Source organism: Rattus norvegicus, chromosome 7, assembly GCF_036323735.1.
Source record: "Rattus norvegicus strain BN/NHsdMcwi chromosome 7, GRCr8, whole genome shotgun sequence".
Taxonomy (NCBI): domain Eukaryota; kingdom Metazoa; phylum Chordata; class Mammalia; order Rodentia; family Muridae; genus Rattus; species Rattus norvegicus.
Window position 1 is genome coordinate 131,812,207 of NC_086025.1, and position 14,566 is coordinate 131,826,772.

Here is a 14,566-nt window from a genome sequence, read left to right on the forward strand (position 1 = left end):
AGTCACACCAAAGCACCAGAGCGAGAAAGGTTTACGTGATTGTCTTAGGGTTTTACTGCTGTGAACAGACACCATGACCAAGGCAACTCTTATAAGGACGACAGTTTTTAATTTACATAGGTACACTGTCCCTGTCCTAAGACAAAGTAGAAGAGGGCATCCGATCTCATTACAGATGGTTGTGAGCCACCATGTGGTTGCTGGGATTTGAACTCAGGACCTCCGGAAGAGCAGTCAGTGCTCTTAACCGCTGAGCTGTCTGTCCAGGACAACATTTAATTGAGGCTGACTTAAAGGTTCAGAGGTTCAGTCCATTATCATCAAGGTGGGAGCAGGGCAGCTCACAGGTATCTATGCACGTAGGCAAAACACCAGTGCACATGAAATGGAAACAGATAAATCAAATTTAAGACTCCACCAAGCTTCATTTGGGTCAACATACACCTTGTTTTAAACACATTCACACTCAGGGAGTTAGTTATAGGACTTACCACCAAGTTTAAAGACCTGGGTTCTATCCCTGGAAATTCATACCGGAAGGAGAGAATCAGCCCTTGCAAGTTGTTCTCTGATTATGCATGCTATAGCGCTCTCTCTCTCTCTCTCTCTCTCTCTCTCTCTCTCTCTCTCTCTCTCTCACAGGCACACACATAACACACAACACATGTGATTAAAATTAAACACAAGTACCCCAGGAACAGTAACTAGATCTGTCATTTCTTTCTTAGTGGGAAAGGCTGATCAATGAATTCTGAGAGACAAGCTCTGCAGACTCAGACTTTGGTAATTTACTCAGAAATCATACTTAAAAAGCAGAAGACAGTGAAACAAGAGGTCCTAAAAAGGTGGCAGACCAGACCCAAAAATCATCTTTCTGTGTCAACTCTGACAAGGGACCCCAGCCTGCTGTGCTGCATATCAGGCAGCCACTGAGCCACTGATAATGTAGAAAGAGTGTGCATAGGCTTTGAGTTCAAAGGGGTTATCTGGGCTGGAGAGATGGCTCAGCGGTTAAGAGCACTGACAGCTCTTCCAGAGGTCCTGAGTTCAATTCCCAGCAACCACAGTCATCTATAGTGAGATCTGGTACCCTCTTCTGGTGTGTCTGAAGACAGTTACAATGTACTCACATAAAATAAATAAATGAGGGGCTGGGGATTTAGCTCAGTGGTAGAGCGCTTGCCTAGGAAGCGCAAGGCCCTGTGTTCGGTCCCCAGCTCCGGAAAAAAACAAAAAACAAAAAAACAAAAAAAACTGGGTTCGGTCCCCAGCTCCGAAAAAAAAGAACCAAAAAAAAAAAAAAAAAAGACCTTAAGACCTTATATCAGCAAGTAAACAAACAACAAAACAGAAGCTAGAAATATCACTCAGCATTTAAGACTGCCTGCCCAGGAGAGGGGTGTGTGTTTCCCAGCACACACAGAGCAGCTCACATCTATCTGCAACTCCAGTTCCAGGGAATCTGAAGCCCTCTTCTGGCCACCGTAGGAACTGCATGCACTGGATGCATACGCGTACATGCAGATAAACTACTAAACACATTTAAAAAAAACTTAAGTCTAGTGGTGGAGACGCACGCCTTTAACTCTAGCACTCAGGAGGCAGAAGCAGGCAGATGTCTGAGTTTGAGGCCAGTCTGGCCTACAAATGGAGTTCCAGGACAGCCAGGGCTACTCTGTCTTGGAAAACCAAATAAACACACAAATAAGACCCCTCTACCCCCAAAAAATAATAAAGCAAAAAAAACCCACTGGGTTTGGGTTTGGTTTTGAGATAGGATTTTACTATGTACCCCAGGCTGGCTCTGTAGACCATACTCTAGCCTCATACTCATAGACATGATTCACTTGCCTCTTAACTCCCAAGTGCTGGATTAAACACAGGTGCCACCAAAGCCTGAAGTCCCCAAGGCTTCCAAGTTCTGGAACTGTCAGGCATGTACCCCCACACAGAGTTGGCCTGGGGATTGATTATTTATTGTGTTTTTCATTAATTATTACCTTGTTGTTATTTGAAATGGGATCATGCTACATATCTCGGGATTGTCTCACGTTTGGAGCAAACTTACATTAGCATCTTCTAAGAGCCTGGCCGCCCTGATTCTCTTTGTTTGTTCGCTTATTTATTTAGTGTACGTGTGTGCGTGCATGTATATGTATGCGTGCATGTGTGTGTGCATATGTGTGTGCATGTGCGTGTGTGGGTGTATGCATGTGTGCGTGCACATGTGTGTACATGTGCGTGTGTGTGCATGTGTGTGTGTGTGCACGCACGCGCGCGTGTTTAGACTCAGTGTTCTGCTTTCATCACATGGGTCCCAGGGATGAAACTCAGGTTACCTGCTTTGCCAGAAAACACTTTCACCTACTGGGTCTTCTTTGTTTTTTTGGGGGGGGGCTTTTGTTTTTGTTTGTTGTTGTTTTGTTCACACATTAAAATTTTTTTAAAGATTTATTTATTTTAAGTATGTGAGTACACTGTCACTGTCTTCAGACACACCCGAACACCCGAGGAGGACATTGGATCCCATTACAGATGGTTGTGAGCCACCATGTGGTTGCTGGGAATTGAACTCAGGACCTCTGGAAGAGCAGTCAGTGCTCTTAACTGCTGAGCCATCTCTCCAGCCCCATTAAAGAATTTTAAACGTTTACTTTATAGCTTTTAATTTATGTATGTGTGTATTCACATTTGCATGTAAATGCTCCTGGAGGAAGTTGGAGCAGGAGTTACAGGCATTTATAAGCTGACTGACCTGGGTCCTGGGATTTGAACTCAGGATCTCTGGAAGAGCAGCAAGTCCTCTTAACAAACGAACCATCTATCTGTCCAGTCTACATTTAAATTTTTTTCTTATTTACTTTTCCCCTATGTCTGCATGCATTGAACACTGTGTGCCTATGGAGGTCAGAGGTCAGTCTTCTCTCCTCCATCCAGTAGGGCTCAGGGACCAGGATCCTCAGGCTTGGCAGCAAGTACCTTTACCTACTCCCTCTTCCTCTTAGTCAGGGACTCTCTATGTAGTCCTGGCCACACTGGAACTTGCCATGTAGATCAGGCTAACCTCAAACTCACAGAGATCCATCTGCCTCTGCCTCTGCCTCTGCCTCTGCCTCTGCCTCTGCCTCTGCCTCTGCCTCTGCCTCTGCCTCTGCCTCTGCCTCTGCCTCTGCCTCTGCCTCTGCCTCTGCCTCTGCCTCTGCCTCTGCCTCTGCCTCTGCCTCTGCCTCTGCCTCTGCCTCTGCCTCTGCCTCCCTAGTGCTGGGATTGAAAGGTTGCATCACCACAGGTCTTAAGACCTTTTTGAGAGTGTCTCCAGAGGATAACCTTGAACTTCTGATCTTCCTGCTTCCTGAGGACTGGGGTTACAGCCATGTGCCACCAGTTCCTGGCTTTTGCAGTGCTGGGATCCAAACCAGGGCTTTATGAGGGCTAGGCAAACACTCTACCCGGGTTCCTGGGGATGTAACTTTAACATTGAGACATTTATAAGCTTGGACTTGGAAGCAATTGCCTGGCCAATGTTTCCTCTGTAAAATGGAGGGGAAATAGTAAGATCCTGGGGGAGGGGGTGCGTCTCTGTGTGGTAGTGGTGCACGATAACCAGGCTGGCAGCGCCCTCTGTGTCCCACATAGAGGACAGCAGCCTGATAATCCAAGTTGGGATCTAGAAGAAAGAATTTACAACGGAAGAGTTGAGGTTCTTTGGGTGAGAGTGGGGATACAATAGGATGTTGGGGACACTGTAGAAACCTGGAGAGGAAAAAAAATCCAACGAAGATCAGAAAACACATGGAGGCACAAATTTGTTAATCTTTTCAAAAATATTTTTAGGAGGTGTATTTTCTGTATGTGTGAGTGTTTTGCCTGGGTGTATGTGTATGCACCCATGCATGCTTGGTGCCAGTGGGGTTCAGATGGTTCCTGGAACTGGAGTTACAGGTGGCTTACAGCCACCAAATGGTGCTAAGAACAGAGTCTGGATCCTCTGGAAGAGCAGCCAGTGCTCTTTTTTTTTTTAAGATTTATTCATTTATTATATATAAGTACACTGTAGCTGTCTTCAGATACACCAGAACTCTTTACAGATGGCTGTGAGCCACCATATGGTTGCTGGGAATTGAACTCAGGACTTCTGGAAGAGCAGTTGGTGCTCTTAACCGCTGAGCCATCTCTCCAGCCCGCAGCAGCCAGTGCTCTTAACCACGGAGCCATCTCTCTATATACCCTCAATTTTGTTCATCTTGAGCTGGGCAGGTACAGTGGCATAGGCCTGTAATCCCAGCAGTCAGGTGACCATCACAGATTCTATGTATTAAATCTTTATGTTAGGTAGAGTCATACGGCAAGATCCAGTCACAAAACCCACAACAACAACAAAACCAAACCCAGCCAGCTTCTTCCTGAGGCTGTCCCATCCTTTCTGAGTCTAGTTGCCAGAGAAAGACTTGGCTCATCTTCACTACACGACTCTCTCCACTAAGGACAAGCACAGGTTGACTCAGCATGCCATAGGGTGACACAAGGTACCCAGAATGACAGAATGACACCTACCAGTGCACATGGTTAATCACACACACACACTCATGCACCCACCTGCAAACACAATTCCTCAGCCTTCTGGACCTCTCCTGTCATAGACCCCACCTCCTTCCTGATACACTGCTTTAAGTGGTAACTGTAACAAAATGACTTCATGCTCTCCCTGTCCTGAGCCAAATTACACAATTATTTGGAAAGGGCTCAAAACGTCCTTCTTTACAAGTTTCTGGATACACCAATACACAGGAGCATGCACCCTCAGAACACATGTATGTTTTCGCTTAATCTCGCGGGTGACTCCCAGATGCTTGCACTCCCCTAGCCCACATAGGCAAACTGCTGCGTGCCTCTGAGTTTCTCTCTGCCACCAGCTCGGTTTGCTCAGCCTACCCCTACACCCCACGCCCGGGAATCCCTGACCACAACTCCACCCATGCTCTGTCTCCTTCTTTTCCTTCTCTGTCCAGCCGTCGGGGTTCCTGGGTGAGGAAGCGTCTCCACAGAGTCGCTGGCTAGAACCACAACTTTCATCCTGCCATTCAGGATAGGGAAGAGAAGGGACCACAGCGTGGGGGGCAGGCGCGTTGGGGGGGGGGCAATCCAGGCTGCAAACAGGTTGTCCTCGGCATATTGTCTCCGCGCCCCCTGGCGGATGCCGGTCCCCTACGGGCTCCCGACGCGCAGAAGAGTGAGGCCGGCGCGCGTGGGAGGCCATCCCAAGGGGAGGGGTCGGCGGCCAGTGCAGACCTGGAGGCGGGGGCCACCAGGCAGGGGGCGGGGGTGAGCCCCGACGGCTAGCCTGTCAGCTCTTTGCTCAGACCGGCTAGAGCCACAGCTTCGCTCGCTACTCATTGTCTGTGGCCCTGACCAGTGCGCCCTGGTGCTTTAGTGCGGCCCGGAGGGGCAGCCTCTTCTCACTGCAGTCAGCGCCGCAACTATAAGAGGCGGTGCCTCCTGCAGCGGCTGCTTCAGCCCACCAGCCGGGACAGCGAACCATGCTGCCTGCGGCCCGCCTCCAGACTTTCTAGAGCCAGCCTGAGAATACTCACCACTGCCCTCACCGCTGTGTCCAGTCCCACCGTCGCGGGGAGCAACCAAAGTCGCCAGAACCGCAGCACAGAACCAGCAAGGCCAGGCAGGCCATGGGGCTCTGGGCGCTGCTGCCCAGCTGGGTTTCTGCTACGTTGCTACTGGCACTGACCGCTCTGCCCGCAGCCCTGGGCGCCAACAGTAGTGGCCGATGGTGGTAAGTGAGCTGGTACGGGGTCGCCACTTGTCCTGGGGCAAAGAGCCAGGAACGGGCCCTACCCAGCTCCCACGCTGTGGGGATCACCAACCTACAGACTCCCTCCTGTCCTGTGACTTCATATCCAGGGTGCTCTCACCTAGAACTAGCCCAAAGACAGAAGCTCTGCTGGAGTGGGGCAAATCACTTGCATGCAAAAGGCCAGCTACACCAGGCTCAGAGACCATCCCCGTTTAACACTTCCCCGCTATGGCGGAGCAACAGGTCTTAACCTCGCTGCGGTGGGTGCTCAGGTGTCCCTCAAGTCTCGAACCAAAAAACTAGATATTAGCTTTGAAAAGAGGTGAGAAGGGAGTGGACTTCCTAAGTACATCAAGGCGGGCAAGGCTGCAGGTGGGATTTCCCCTCAGAGGCTGACCTGAAGAAGAGAGGGAGAGCTAGGGTAGGATGCCTTTCCTGTTCACTCACTAGACTCAGAGCTCCTGGAGCTCAGCTCCACCACACTCAAGAAGCTATAATCGATCCTCTGCTGCTCTCTCTAGGCCATGGGGCCAGGCAAGGGCAGGGTGGTACGGCCTGTATGGTTAAGATGCAGGCCCCTTCCCTGTACTGAACCCGTATGCGTCCCACCAGGGGCATCGTGAACATAGCCTCCTCCACGAACCTGCTGACAGATTCCAAGAGTCTACAGCTGGTGCTAGAGCCCAGCCTGCAGCTACTGAGCCGCAAGCAGCGACGACTGATCCGACAGAACCCGGGGATCCTGCACAGCGTGAGCGGAGGGCTGCAGAGCGCCGTTCGAGAGTGCAAGTGGCAATTCCGAAACCGCCGCTGGAACTGCCCCACTGCTCCCGGGCCCCACCTCTTCGGCAAGATCGTCAACCGAGGTGGGTGCCCAGGAAAGCGACGCTTCCGGGATTAAGGGAAAAGCAGGGTCAGCTCCAGGGCATGGGCGGGCGAATGCAGGGAAGACGTCCCAGGGTTCTGTGATCAAACTGCGGGTCGTCTGGTGCCGGGCGCTAACACAGGGCAGCACCGGGTTCTTTCCAGCCATGCGTTTTGAGCATGATCTTTTAACGTTCCTGAGCCACTGACCCACAGAAAGGGAATTCCGGATCGTGGGCGCTGGGCGACAGCAGACTTTCTCTAGCCTTTCTAGTGCCTGGGAAGCTGGTCTCTGAGGGCTAGGGTTGTGCTTCGCACCCAGCAAAGTTTGCACTGCCAATACTAGTTTGGTCTGGCAGAGCGATCTGAGCTATGTGGAGTTGTTCTACTTGGGATCTACTCTTGGAGCTGTCCCGCCAAGGCTCTAGAGTCTCAGTGAAGTATGGTGAGGAGATTATTCGTGGTTCGCGCACACGCACCTGCTCTCCCTATGAGACCTGGAGATCAGTTTTTCACCCCCTGGGTCTGCTGGGTAGTCGGAACTCGAAGGGAGTTGGACTGTAGGGTACCAAGCCTTCCAAAAAGAGTGCTGACTTGGCCCCACGGGTTCTCTCAACTGGTGTGGGGTCGCTTCACCCATAGGCTGCCGAGAAACAGCGTTTATCTTCGCAATCACCTCCGCCGGGGTCACACATTCTGTGGCGCGCTCCTGCTCCGAAGGCTCCATCGAATCCTGCACCTGCGACTACAGGCGGCGCGGTCCTGGGGGCCCCGACTGGCACTGGGGGGGTTGCAGCGACAACATCGATTTCGGTCGCCTCTTCGGCCGAGAGTTCGTGGACTCTGGGGAGAAGGGGCGGGACCTACGCTTCCTCATGAACCTTCACAATAACGAGGCAGGGCGCACGGTACGTCCTGAGCCAGTGGCAGAGAAGTAACGGTCCACAAGGACGGAGGCACAGGGAAGGGTCTTCCCGAGGGAGTGGGACTCTAGGAGGGAAGACAGACAAGGGGTGGTGACTGAGGACAAAGGGATTCCTGAGCTGGTGACAGAACAGAAGAGGTTAGCGGGCTATCAACACGTGGGATGTATTGTCACCTCCATTGCTCACTTGAGCTGGTGTGGCAGAGTCTGGCCATATCTCAGCGGGCCATTGTGCACTTCCTCTCTCCTGAGCTTAGTCACGCCTGGACCTTGGCTGAGGTTTCCACAACATCCACATGACCCGAGTGGGGTCGGGGTGGGGACGTATGGGTGGTGGTTTGTGGGACGTTGGCTTTGACCTTTTCCTTCCCTCTTTCCATCGTCTTCTCCTCCCCCAGACCGTGTTCTCTGAGATGCGCCAAGAGTGCAAATGCCACGGGATGTCCGGTTCCTGCACCGTGCGCACGTGTTGGATGCGGCTGCCCACACTGCGCGCTGTGGGCGACGTGCTGCGCGACCGCTTCGACGGCGCCTCCCGCGTCCTTTACGGCAACCGAGGCAACAACCGCGCTTCGCGGGCGGAGCTGCTGCGCCTGGAGCCCGAAGACCCTGCGCACAAGCCGCCCTCCCCTCACGACCTGGTCTACTTCGAGAAATCGCCCAACTTCTGCACGTACAGTGGACGCCTGGGCACAGCTGGCACAGCTGGGCGAGCTTGCAACAGCTCATCTCCAGCGCTGGACGGCTGCGAGCTGCTGTGCTGTGGCCGAGGCCATCGCACGCGCACGCAGCGCGTCACCGAGCGCTGCAACTGCACCTTCCACTGGTGCTGCCACGTCAGCTGCCGCAACTGCACGCACACGCGCGTACTGCACGAGTGTCTATGAGGCGCTGCGCCTCCGGGAACGCTCTCTTCCAGTTCTCCTCAGACAAACTCGCTGGCTCTGATGTTCGCCCACCCTAGCGCGTACAGCCACAGTCCCGAGGTTCACAGTGACCCATCTCTCCCACCTCCTACCTGGGGACTCCTAAAACCACTTGCCTGAGGCAGCTCGAACCCTTTTGCCATCCTGCGGGCCCTGCCCAAGCCTACCTCCCTCCCTCTTCTCGGGAGACCCCTTTTGCACTGCCCCCCCAATTTGGCCAGAGGGTGAGAGGGAAATTCTTCTTGGGTGTGGGTGGTGGTGGTGGGTCAGCTTGTGAAGGCGTTGCTGTCCCTGTGGTATTGTGCCCCCTCTCCCCGTGACCTCTCTGTGTATCACCTTCCGGTTTTCTCTCCGTGTCCCTATAGGTCCCTAACCACCACACCTGGGCTTCAAGCCCCCCTACACACACCTGTAGCTGAAGTGTTTCCGAGGTGAAAGGGCAAGGAAAGCTGTGATGACGTGGGAAATAAGGTTGGGGAGCCCAGCAGGAAAAACCTACATTCTCCTAGTCTCTGTCACCGAGCCACTGAACAGTGAACCATGCCTCCCTCAGCCACCTCCCACCCCTTCCTGTCCTGCTCCCTCTTCATCAGTGTGTAAATAATTTGCACCGGAACGCGGCCACACAGAGCCACGCGTTCGGTTATGTAAATAAAACTATTTATTGTGCCGGGGGTTTCAGCCTGGGTTGCAGAGCCCACCCTCATCCCAACTCACTCCTCTTGTCTGCCAGCCTTTTTGTTACCCGACCTTTTCTCCAAGGCACCCTGCCCACCGGATCAGCATCTCCTGCCGCTGTAGCTATTAGTGGCTCTTCGCCCCCACCGATGTAGTATCTTCCTCTGAGGAATAAAACATCTATTTTTATCAATGACTCTGGTCCTTGAATCCAGAGCACAGCATGGTTTCCAGTGTCCCCTTCCCCTTCAACGGACTTACTTCTCCTCGTAATCAGACAGAAGAGATAGAGTTGTTGAAGAACTCTTTTCCTGACCCTTGGATGACCCTAATGAGGCCAAGTAGGGATCCAGGTCTTCTGAGAGAAAGGCCTGCTCAGGAGCTCCTGCAGGGTTCTTTCTCCTATTCTAGGAGCAGCCGGTTAAGTGTTAGGAGCAAACATGTCGACCTGATGGGGACTCACCACACCACCAACAGTCCAGTTCTCCTAGTGTGAGAGTTGGAAGAGTTACAATGAAATGACACCTCTGTCCTGAAAAGGGAAAAAGCCCAAGCAGAAAGGGAGTCATTGCCCCTGGGCAGACATCCTCCTCTACTGGCTTGTGAGCTCAAGGGATGGGAAGGTCCGCCTCCTACACACTCCTACAAGACTTAGAAATACTCTATTAGCACCCTGACTCCACTAGAAGTAAGGGGCATCCAGATAACAAGTCATGGACTGGAGCTGAAAAGATGCCCCAGAGGTTAAGAGCACTGTCTGCTGCTCTTCTAGAAGTCCTGAGTTCAATTCCCAGCAACCACATGGCTCACAACCATCTGTAATGGGATCTGATGCCCTCTTCTGACCTTCAGGCACAATGCTGTATACATAATAAGTAAATCTTTAAAAAAAACAAAAACAAACAAACAAACAAACAGAACAAAAAACAAGGGGCTGGAAAGATGGCTCAGCGGTTAAGAGCACTGACTGCTCTTCCAGAGGTCCTGAGTTCAAATCCCAGCAACCACATAGTGGCTCACAACCGTCTGTAATGGGATCTGATGCCCTCTTCTGGTGTGTCTGAAGACAGCTACGGTGTACTTATATATAATAAATAAATAAATCTTTAAAAAAAACAAAAACAAAAACAAAACAAGTCATGGTTAACAGTGGGCCTAGACCTGGACCAGAAAGCTTAAAGAGGCTCTTAGGAAGGAAGGAAGAAGCAGAAAGCTTAGCTTCCAGAGAGGGGTGAGGCTTAGAGCTTAACCAAAAAGGAACCCCAAGAGTCACTAGTCCACAACAAATCAGTAAGCTAGCCACACCCACAAAGAAGCAGAATGAGGATCCCTTTGGGAAGGTAGCTGTTGGCCACTTCTGTGCTCTGTTCACAGTACTAAACCTGACACTAATCACTTCCTTTTTCCTTCCTTGTCCAACCATAGCCTTAGCCCTGAATCAGGGAACACTAACCCTTCCTAAACTCCAACACTGGACCTTTGGCATAGCCTTTTCCCTACAAGAAAGGACCAGAAAGGCATTGACAAAAGCTGCAGAGAACCCCACCTTTGCAAGAGCCATCACTGGTCTCAATCAACTTGAGAGTTACTTCTTCCCAGAATCCTTTGCTGTCACTGCAGGCTATCACCTCTTGGGGGGAGGGGCACTGTGGGTGAACTCTGACCCCTATTGGGTTTTGGACTCTGCATGGGTAGAGGAGTAGATTCAAGTCCTGCTCAAGCCTGCAGTGTGTGTACACAGGTGTGTGTGTGTGTGTGTGTGTGTGTGTGTGTATGTGTGTGTGTGTGTCTGTGTGTGTGTGTCTGTGTGTGTGTGTCTGTGTGTGTGTGTCTGTGTGTGTGTGTCTGTGTGTCTGTGTGTCTGTGTGTATTGCATGCATGCATGTGTATGCGCCTGTGTGAGAGTGTGTAAGCTTGGGCCACTGTTGCTCAATGCCCAGTGTCAGGGAGAAACAGGAACCCAAGCTACCTCCAACCACTCTTACCTAAATCCTAACCCCAGAAAGTGAAGTTATGGAAACTGATGTGTTGGGCTGAGGTGCCTTGCAGTTGGAAAAAGAGAATCCCCTACCCCCTTTTTTGCCCCTAACTAGGTATTCAACACATCTCCTGTCTTCTGTCTCATTTGCCTTGACCCTTAATTGAGAATATTCAAATATCCATCATTGTCATTTAAGGAGGCTATAGACTTCAAATGACATAGTGTCTGTGACAGCTTGGGTTGTGTGGACACCTACTGATACCTTTTCTGTACCAGCCTTACATCATATGCTGGCAGCACAGTGGTCTACAAGCCAGGGAGCAACTATGCCAGCAAACACTGTCAGCCTAACAGGCATACAGGGAAAGGCCGTCTGTGCACAGGAAAGCTTCAGCAGGGCAAGCACCCGTCTCTTGCAGAGGCTCGAACTTGGAAGAAGGGTACCGTGAGAAAATGCAGAATAAGGCTAGGCTGCAACCCCAACATGGCATGCACAAATGAAAGGAAACACTTCGAGTCAAAGTGCTGGATATGTGCCATGTGACGGTAGAGCCTGCATAGGGACTAAGGATGTGGTGGGTTTGATCCTCAGCACTTGACGGTCATGGGGTGAAGGGGCTGTGGGGTCTACAAGTGTTGCTAGGAGCTGAGGACTCTCTTGTCATGATTACCTGTGTTATCTGCACTGCCCTCTCAACTGGATCAGTAGATCAGTAATGGGGGTGGGGGTGGGGCGTACCTAGAAAGAGTCTCAGGGATCAAAACACACAGGGTGATGGCCATAAGATAATGTCATCAGAAATATGCCTGACTCACCTTCCTGAAGCTTCCACCCACTCCTGATCTTTAGATGCAAATACACACCAGGGGGCAGGGACCCTGGACACGGAGCTGACCTCAGTCAGTGCTGCGGGGATGAGTCCTGAAATATCCCAGGGGTGGCGGAAAAGCTGAGAGGACCGAGACAGCCAGCAGCCAGCAGCGGGCTGCACGGTCCCTGGGGGGTCAGCAGGCCGCCGACTCCCCAAACACCCTGACACTAACACCTTGGAAAAACACGGTCAGTGGTAACTGCAAATACCCGAGGGTCCAGCCCCCCTTCCCTAAGGCCCCAGGCAGGCTCAGTCCTCTGCTCCGGCCCCGAGGGAGGAAAATAACAAACCGGGGAGAAAATAAGCTCTTTGGCTGTGGTGTGAGCAGGAATATATCCACGCAGAGCTGCCCACCACTCACCCTTACTCACTCTTTCCACACCGAGCCAGGGCCAAGCATGAGACAGACCACCCCTTTGCCCCCTCCCCCGTCTGGGCTAAAAGCAGACACACTGGGTTGGTGAGAGAGCAGCAGGTTATAAATATGCCCGGAGAACTGCCGCCAACTCGCTCCCCTGTCATCCCCTGGGAGGGGGTAGGGTGGGGTGGCACCTAGGGAGAACCAGGGCTGCCCTATTCCCTGAGGCCCAGGAGGAAGTGGAGCTTCCAACCAGCTGTTGAAATATTTACTGATTTATTTATTTTATCTTTTCCAGGTGAATGCACCACCTTTGACTGGTGCCCTGGACCTTTCCTTACCTCTGGCATGGGATTCCCCACCCTCCCTGGTATATGGCTACATGTTCATCGTGAAAGGGCTCAAAGCCAAGCACTTGGTGTCAAGATGCAGCCCTGGGCCACTTCCTTACACACTCAAGAAAGTAGCTGGTTTATTCATTCACTCACTAAGCAGGCATAGTGAGGGGGTGCGGGCGGGCGCACACCTGCGGTCACCTCACCAGTGCTGCACACCCTGTTCCTGGGTGATCACGTCAGCTCCAGCCTCGGCTGGACCTGTGCTAAGGACGCTGTCCTTTTAAGCGGGCAACCTCCTAGGGGAGGGGAAGGGTGCTATCCAGCACCGTGTCAGAGTAGTTATATGAGGGGCTGGGGAAGATGTGCTGAGAAGACCCCTGAATAGGCTGCCTCCTTTGCTTTTCCTGGTGGATAAGACCTTTCTCTTCCTCATCACAACCATCCTCTGCGTGACTGCTGTGTACCAACCCGTAGGAAGGGACAGTCATTCTGTGGGATGCTGAGGGTATGAACCAGGCTACTAGAGCATCCTGCCTCCCAGACACTTGCTAAGTAGGTGCCCATCTAGGCAAGAGGGGCAGCCCACCTCTTCCAGGACTGAACCCCTCCCTTCTCCCTCCTCCCTATTAATCCTCGGAAGTGAAGGGGCCGTCCCTGGCGGCCCTTCAGCCCTATTGTGGCCCCTCGCCCTCCTCGGCTGGCGTCTAATTAACTCCTCCTGCCCCTGGTTTTGTGTGCCCCCCTTACTCCACCTTGTCGGCCCCGCCCCTCCGCTCGGTCCGCTCCCCCCGACGGACATTCCAGTCAGGCCGGGCCAGTGTGCTGGGGCAACCAGGGCCAGACCGAGGCCTAATCCCCCCTCCGCCTGGCCGGGCTCAGGGAGCCCCACTCACCTCCCGGCTCTCTAGGGGCTGCTCGGCTCTGCTGTGGCGGAGACACACAATCAGGACAAAGGCGCAGCCCCCAGGGGGCTAACTCAGCCTTCACGCCCAGGTTGTGCGGCATTTGGGGAGTTTAATGAATTGTCCATCACGCCTTTCAGGGCCCGCCCGTCAGCCTGGATTAATCTTCGGAGCCCTGGTGGGGTAGGAGACACTAAGCCTGTATTTATTACTCTCCCATTGTCACTAATTGAGGTAATTATCTGTGACTCTGGCCTGGCCAACAATGCCGCATTCACTCCCGGGACCTCGATGGGCCTGGCTCCCACTCTGGGCACCAACCCTCCCTCCCTTCCTCTCCAAAACGCGCCAAGGGCCAAGATGGGCCCTGGAGCATGTTGGGAAAGTGGACAATGTTCCACAATGTTCCACCATCAAGCAATGTCTCCCAAAGCCGCCACCACTATGGAGTTGTGTTGAGGAGAAACATGGTTCTCCTAAAGTTGGCGAGAGAAGAAGGCACATGGGCTTGTCCCCCGCAGAACCCTCAGGCCACCGCCAGGCCCGCACACTTCATTTCCGGGTAAATGGCACCAAGGTCTCACGGGGCCTTCACATGTTCCTACAGGACTTTGGAGTGTTAGGGGGCATATACTATTGCCTACTAGATGCGCTCTGAAGAGGTTCTGGAAGTGGAAAGAACAGGAAAGGGTGTGTCAGGGAGCAGAAGGGCAGGGTGCAGAGCATCCTGGGAAGAAGCAATCTAGAGTCAGAACATTCCCCAGGGCCACACCAACAGGGCCATTAATTAGTGCTGTGGAGCAAGCTCGAGAAAAATCCCAATTTAGACACGTGAGTAGTCCCAAAGAGTAGTAGATGTCATATGAAGATGGCCTTCTGGGTTAAGAAAATAGTCCTGGAACGTAAATGTGTG

General features: G+C 52.5%; 2 protein-coding genes across 6 annotated transcripts in view; both read left to right on the plus strand.

Moving 5' to 3' along the window:
- Positions 1-14,566, plus strand: part of Tuba1c (tubulin, alpha 1C) — a 441,616-nt gene that overhangs the window by 175,233 nt on the left and 251,817 nt on the right. The window lies entirely within an intron of this gene.
- On the plus strand, positions 5,352-9,399 carry Wnt1 (Wnt family member 1). The gene is made up of 4 exons (NM_001105714.1): positions 5,352-5,788; positions 6,422-6,675; positions 7,316-7,581; positions 7,997-9,399. The coding sequence occupies exons 1-4, from the start codon at positions 5,685-5,687 to the stop codon at positions 8,483-8,485; spliced, it is 1,113 nt and encodes a 370-aa protein (NP_001099184.1). The 5' UTR covers positions 5,352-5,684; the 3' UTR covers positions 8,486-9,399.

Excerpts from the sequence above, each read along its gene's own strand:
- Wnt1 (NM_001105714.1), top strand. The coding sequence starts at position 5,685 with ATGGGGCTCTGGGCGCTGCTGCCCAGCTGGGTTTCTGCTACGTTGCTA. Across the intron at positions 5,789-6,421 it reads AACAGTAGTGGCCGATGGTG|GGGCATCGTGAACATAGCCT; the intron begins GTAAGTGAGCTG and ends GCGTCCCACCAG. Across the intron at positions 7,582-7,996 it reads ATAACGAGGCAGGGCGCACG|ACCGTGTTCTCTGAGATGCG; the intron begins GTACGTCCTGAG and ends CTCCTCCCCCAG.